The sequence below is a fragment of the Macrobrachium rosenbergii genome, chromosome 26 (genome assembly GCF_040412425.1).
Source record: "Macrobrachium rosenbergii isolate ZJJX-2024 chromosome 26, ASM4041242v1, whole genome shotgun sequence".
In the NCBI taxonomy this organism is placed as follows: domain Eukaryota; kingdom Metazoa; phylum Arthropoda; class Malacostraca; order Decapoda; family Palaemonidae; genus Macrobrachium; species Macrobrachium rosenbergii.
Window position 1 is genome coordinate 37,511,204 of NC_089766.1, and position 7,400 is coordinate 37,518,603.

General features: G+C 33.0%; 2 protein-coding genes across 2 annotated transcripts in view; both read left to right on the plus strand.

The window, feature by feature from the left end:
• Positions 1-429, plus strand: part of LOC136852815 (uncharacterized) — a 942-nt gene extending 513 nt beyond the window's left edge. The window contains exon 1 of the mRNA XM_067127715.1: positions 1-429. This exon is cut by the window's left edge and continues 513 nt beyond it. Within this exon, the coding sequence (XP_066983816.1) occupies positions 1-429 (429 nt within the window).
• A 1,435-nt stretch (positions 430-1,864) lies between these two features.
• Positions 1,865-2,701, plus strand: LOC136852816 (uncharacterized). The gene has a single exon (XM_067127716.1). It carries the CDS (start codon positions 1,865-1,867, stop codon positions 2,699-2,701), a length of 837 nt encoding a protein of 278 aa, XP_066983817.1.
• The last annotated feature ends 4,699 nt before the right edge of the window (positions 2,702-7,400 follow it).

Sequence of the window (7,400 nt, forward strand, 5' to 3'; positions counted from 1 at the left end):
GAAATTGACAAACAGTATGTTGTGGCATTGTCTTGGAATGGCAATAAAAGGAGATTAACTTCCAACTTTGGGTTGGCTTTGAACAGATTAGAACAACAGTGTGTTAAGTGTCAGGACACTCAGTATCTAGAACGCTACCAGAAAATCCTAAAGGGTCAGGAGGATAGGAGATTCATAGAGAGAGTGGAATATTTTAAAACAGAAGACTGTCATTTCTTGGCACACCATGGTGTTAAGAAGGACAGTGCAACAACCTCTATTAAGATAGTATTTGACTGTTCAGTTAGACAGGGGGAAGGTGGTTTAAGCTTGAACGATTGTTTGTGGATGGGACGACATATAACAGCTGACCTACTCAAAGTTCTACTGCAGTTTAGAGCAAAAGATGTACCAGCAGAATTTGTGAAAGCAGCAATTGGATTGGGATGAACAACTCCCAGACCCATTACAGAGCCAATGGGTTGAGTTATCTGGAGACTTAGAAAAATGCCTTGATATTTCCTTTCCTAGGAATACTAGCCTAGGAAAGGGGGACTCCTTACACATATTCTGTGATGCCAGTGAGTTAGCATATGGTTGTGTAGCCTATAGAGTTAAGAACGAAAACACTTATTTAATGATGGCAAAGGCAAGAATAGCTCCCTTTAAAGAATTAACTGTTCCGAAACTGGAGTTGATGGCACTGTTGCTAGCAGCAAGAATGGCCAAATTTATTAAAGAATCCATTGAGAAGCACGAGTTTGTAGAACTGTTCATTTGGTCGGACAGTAAAGACACCCTAAGTTGGCTAGTATCGAAAAGTGTTCTCCCAGTGTTTGTGAAAATAGAGTACAGGAAATAAACTTTAATTCCAGAGGCCGTCTTGTCCTATGTGCCTACAGATAATAATCCCAGTGAATGGTTGACACATGGGAAAAGGACAGGAATGATCTTGAATAGTTCTTTCTGGTGGGAGGGACCCCCTTGGTTAGAAAATTCCTTTTGACCAATAGACAGGTCATAGGTTGGTGGATCGCTTGTGCAGGGTAGGGAAGAGAACATTTTGGTCAATACTGTAGGGGATAGCCTGAATGGTAATACTCATTTGCTGAATTGGGAGAGATTCAGCAAGGTTAAATAGGTCTATAGGACCACAACGTGGATCCTACAATTTTTGAAAAATTGTTGGAGTTCAACCAGTATGAAGAGGCATGGTGAATTGACCTTGGAAGAACTCCAGGAGGCAAAGAATAAGACCATTGCCATGATACAGAGGGAATATTTCCAAGAGGAATACGAGAGTTTGATGAAGGTAGTAAGAAAACCAAAACTAGCTCTTGTACACCAGTTGAATCTTTGCCTGGACAATGGGGTAATAAGGTGTAAGGGTAGACTAGAACACGCAACAGTTACCCGAATCTGTTAAGTTTCCCATACTATTGCCGAAGAGTTGCTATGTTACTCGGGTAGTTATTAAAGAACATCATGATGCTAATGCTCATATGGTTGTAAATGCAATCGTGGCGAGTGTCAGACAAGAGTTCTGGATCCCACAGATAAGGCAACTGACTAAGAGTATAATTGTGTTTTTTGTAGGAGAAAGCAGGGGAGGCTGTATAGGCCCAATATAGTTCCTCCATTACCTGAGTTCAGGGTGGAATGTAAGCAACCCTTTAATACCACAGGCATGGACTACACTGGCGCATTATGGGTTAAGGGAAAGAGACAAAGCCTGAGAAGGCTTATATCATCTTATTTACATGCCTGATAACTAGAGGCATACATGTGGAGCTAGTTGATAACCAGTTCTGTTGATAACCAGTCCTGTGACTCGTTCCTCATGAGTTTTAGAAAATTCTGTAGCAGAAGAGGTTTCCCAGCACTCATGTTGAGTGACAACGCCACCACGTTTGTAGCTGCATTAGAATACCTTAAGACCATGTCGGAGAATCCCAGGGTAATGGAATATCTGTTAGACATAAAGTGTAACTGGAAGTTCGTTCCAGCGAGAGCACCATGGTTTGGTGCTATATGGGAAAGACTGATAGGACTTCTGAAGTCTTGTCTAAAAAAGATCGTAGGCCAAGCCTTGCTCAGGTTTGAGGAACTGACCTGTGTGCTGGTGGAGCTGGAAGGAATTATCAATGACAGACCATTGAGTTACCTGCCCGGGGATTTGAATCAGTTGGAAATTTTAATCCCTAACCATTTGATCCTTGGACGAAAGCTTAAGCCCTTCCCAAGAGAAGTAGTAAATTGGGAAGAGATCTCCGGTGTCCCTACCTATGGACGGAGAGAGTTCACTGAGAAAAGATTCCTCTATGGATCCAAGTTGTGTAACGACTTGTGGAAGAGATGGGAAAGGGAGTATTTAACAATGCTAAGAGAGACCCATCAAGTAGGAATAGTGCATGGCTCTTGGCCCAGGATAGAGGAAGGTGTCCTCATTCATGATGAGGGGCCAAGGAGCAAGTGGAAGTTGAGCCAAGTGATCAAGTTACACAAGGGGAGAGACAAGGTCCCAAGAGTGGCTACTCTAAGAACGGCACATAGCCAGCTTATGAGATCTGTAATTAAGTTATACCCCTTAGAGCTGTGGCAGGATATAAGGGAAACTAATCCTGCGACTGATGGCATTCAGTCAAGTACCCGCCCGAGCAGAAGGACTGCTCAGATAGCTGCAGAAGCTAGAAAGGCATTGATAAGAACAGGACTATTGTAAATAATGTAGGCATAAGTTTTCTTTCAGGGGAGTATGTCGAAACTTTGACATGAGAGATTTTACTTTTCCGCAAGTTGCAGTATAGATTTATGTATTCTCTTTAAATTTACGTAAAGTGGAATTGCGTATTATGTAGAAGAAGGATATTATGTTTTGTTGTGTTTGTATTTGGTAATGAAAGGCGTTGTTTTAGCTGTTTCATGTATTTAATTGTAAGTACATGTGTAATAGTGCTTAAGTACCGGTATCGGTTGTTTGTCCAGTGGTTAGTCGAAGGTTTGGTGTCGGTCAAAGACGGCCATGAACTCAGTCTCTTCATAACCTTGATACAGAGTGGTTCGAGCTAGTGGGGGACTCAAGAATGCAGCCATAATTGTCGGTGCCTACAAATCCACTTAAGTATTCCTACTCTTCTTAAAGTACATTTAGGAAAGTTCCTTTAGGAGATATGCATATCTAAATGTAAGGAGAATTCCTTGAGGTTTGCTTTGGATGAGGGTTGTTAAATAGAGATTGTGTTCACGCCAATCTGACTACTATATTTCAAGCTAGGAACTTTGAATGCGCCAACAGTATGTTAAAATATCCTTTGTTTAGTTCATATACATAATGCAAAGTATTGATATAATCACAATTTGAACTATCATAAGAATGAAGTAATCAGGGTGTCCTAGTATAAGACTTAGGCTACGAATAGGTCAGTACGTTTCAAATCGTTTAGGCTATACGATAACACTGATGGTTTGAAATGCTCTACTTATTCTGAGTGAGTCGGAATAAGAATTAAAACATCATCATTAAAAGGATGGAGACTTAATTACAGTTGTTTTTTGAGATACAATATATATTTAACATATAGTAGATATGTAATGGTGTGAGGGGGTGCACGTACGTATATACAACACTCACTACGCCACTTGTCATTTGATTAGCCAGTTTGACTAAAGCTGGGACTGGTCAGTGCTTCCATGGGTGACCGTCAAGAGATTTTAGATGAGGTTAGCATATGAATACCTTGATCATCAATGAGGCTCGCATGTGGCTAGCAACCTGATCCCAAAATATTTGCTGAAAGCCAGAGGGATAACGCCTTACAGAGCCATTCTTTGTAATGGGAATACACGTGTTCTGTGGTTCGAGCCCATGAGAAGACGAACTTCTTATCAGCTATAATTCCCCTTCGGTTTACATATATATACTCAGCTTATAATTTCCCAGAGCGAACGGTTTAAACAACATTTGTAGCTTAATATATAAATCACGGTGATATTATTTGGCTGTATGCATGTATATATGCAGTATATATATCTATATAATTAAACAATATTATATATATTTGTAGCTTAATGTTTATATATATAATGATATTATATAAATATATATATATATATATATAATATATATAAAATATATATAATATATATATATAATATATATATATATATATATATATATATATATATATATATATATATATATATATATATAATATATATATATATATATATATATATATATATATATATATATATATATATATATATATATATATATATATATATATATATATATATATATATATATATATATATATATATATATATATATATTACTAAATATATACCTATATATATATATATATATATATATATATATATATATATTATTAAAACTAAAAGGACTCTGATACATAATGTGGACTGTTTGTCCAAGAAAGCTTGTAACTTTTTGAATAAAAACTCCATTAGATACCATTGAATGAGGTCCTTTTAGTTTGAATGCACAGAAAAATTGTGTATGTCCTTTATTATATATATATATATATTATATATATATATATATATAATATTTATATAATATATATTTTATATATATTATTTATATTTAATATATAACAATTGTATATATGTGATAAATAGTTAATATATATATATATATATATATATATATATATATATATATATATATATATATATATATATATATATATATATATATATATAGATATATATAGATATATATATATATATAAATATATATAGATATATAAGATATATATATAGATATATATATATATATATATATATATATATTAAAATATATATATATATATATATATATATAATATATATATATATATATATATATATATATATATATATATATATATATATATATATGTATATATATATATCTTGGAAAATATATTATATATATATATATATAATCTTGGAAAATGCATAACATGAGAGATAAATAACGAAGCTCAAGTTACTATTCTTGAACCCAATGAAATAATTAAGCAATGTAGACAGAAAAAAGACGTTATATTTAGTATAAAAAGCTATAGCGTAATCATATAAGAGTTTAGAAAGAATTAATCTTGTCATTTCCACGAAGGACCGGCAACTGCAGGCAATTTGATTATGTCAGAGCCAGCCGTCACGGAAAGGAATATAATCTCGTTTACACGTAATGGGGTTAATCATGAAAGCTTTGAAACTCATAATTAACCCATTCAAGACTCCGAACGCAAGAGATATTCAAAAGTGAATGTTCCCACTCTGTTAGTCCCATGTGAAGGGATTCAGCAGTTCAAAAACATTATTTGGAAATGTTTCAATAACCGTGCGCAATGCTGACCTTATTGACATATTCATTTGCATAATCAATAATGCTAATAGATAGAATACTTAAAGACAACATTTTCAGGGTTAGATAGTTATGTCATTTGCACATAATGTACAGTAATTTGTTTCATCCAACCCTAAATGGCACCTATATAGAAGCAAAAAGCTTTCATAATAAAGTCGGCGAACGCATGCACACACACATAGGCACACACACATATATATATACTGTATATATATATATTAAAAATAGCGGGTGCAGGAAAGCAAGCAGATTCCATATACAGTAGTTTAATCCAACGTTTCGTGACCTTTTGGCACATCATCAGGGACATCTATAAATGAAATATCAGGCATTAGAGTGCTTTCAAAACATTAAGCAAATACATGAAAATATATGCACTAAATTACATTTAAAAACTATACATAAAAAAACCACGGAATTAAAATTAGATAAAATGAATTGGGCACTAAGTAAAATCACGTACACACTAAAAGCTCTGCAATAAATTACACATACATTAAACATAAAAGAAGAGAATTTAAAATTACACAATAAAAAAGGGAATAACAAAACCAATAAGCAAAATCACAGACACTTGCGGGGCAAACACCAACCTTTTAATGCAAGACTAAAAGGCACACTAAAATTTGTATAAACGTACAGACCAGAGAACCGAAAGTATAAATAGTCAAATAATCAAAGTATTGTTTCAAAGTATAAAAAGACTAGAATTAGGTACAAACTTATCCCAATTAGAAAATGAACTTATGGCGACGACTACTCACAATACTTTTTTCTAATTTAAAAACCAATTGGGGCCACTTTTTTCAACAAATGTGATTTCCAACTTCTTAAATCTTTATCCAAACTAAAAATGTATGCGTGTTTTCCGTTTCTACATGATGACAATTTCAGGAAAAAGCTAACTGATATAATACACAAGTAACTACCAGCCCTAAACTTGAAACTTTTTCCTAAGAACCCAGTCACCATTGGTTCTCTGTTCAGATACAAAGACAAGCTTAGTCCAGTGTTTACATCCAACGTTGTATACTAATATATTTGCCCTAGATGTAGTCGAGGGACCTATGTGGGGTGTACAAAAAGGCTACTAAAAGTATGCTTGGACTCTCATAAGTTTTAGGACAGGGAGTAGACTGTACAATCCAGAACAATCAAATATTCGGAATCATTCAAAGATCTGTAAAACACACATAGCCAAAGATTTCCAAATCATAGGACACGTACAAAATGAAAACGAACTTCACGTCTTAGAGTCCATAATGATAAAAAAGCTAGTTCCGTCGTTAAACTCACAGAATTCCTCCTTCCAATTGTACATTATGAATGGCCTAAATTTTCATTTCTCAGTCTGCACTGTTTTAGTTTTAGTTTTTCGTTTTCTCGGTTTCTTCTTTAGCTGTATTAATTTTTTTTGAACTTTTTTTTTTACTGCTGGTTTTTACTAATTTTATTTCGTCTAACTGTTAAAATTTGATGTAACCAGTTCTATCAAGATTATTTTACATCTTTTTTAGCTTGTATGTAATTTTAGTTTTTTCTATAACTTTTGTACGTTTTTAAACTCTGCTGGTTTGTAATAAATCTAAATTTTTGTCGAAATATTCTAAGAGTTAACCATTTTAAAATATAATGACTAATCATGAAAATGACCAGTGCTGTCAAGATTATATTATATATATATATTTTTATATATATATATATATCTTTTTATGTTTTTGTATATGTATATGTTCTTGATTTTATGTATATATCTGTTTGTATATCTGCTGTGGTTTTTAGAGGAATTTCACTATTCTGCTATATTTTACTTTTACTGGGGATGTTAGTGTAATAAATCTAAATTTTGTGTCATAATATTCTAAGAGTTATTATATATAGTAATATGGTGTATCATATATATATTTTACAGCCTTGAAAATGCAATATCGTTAAATATATATATATGAGATGTATATATATATATTTTATATATATATACATATGTATGTATATGAAACGTTATATATATATATATATATATATATATGTTATGTATATGTAA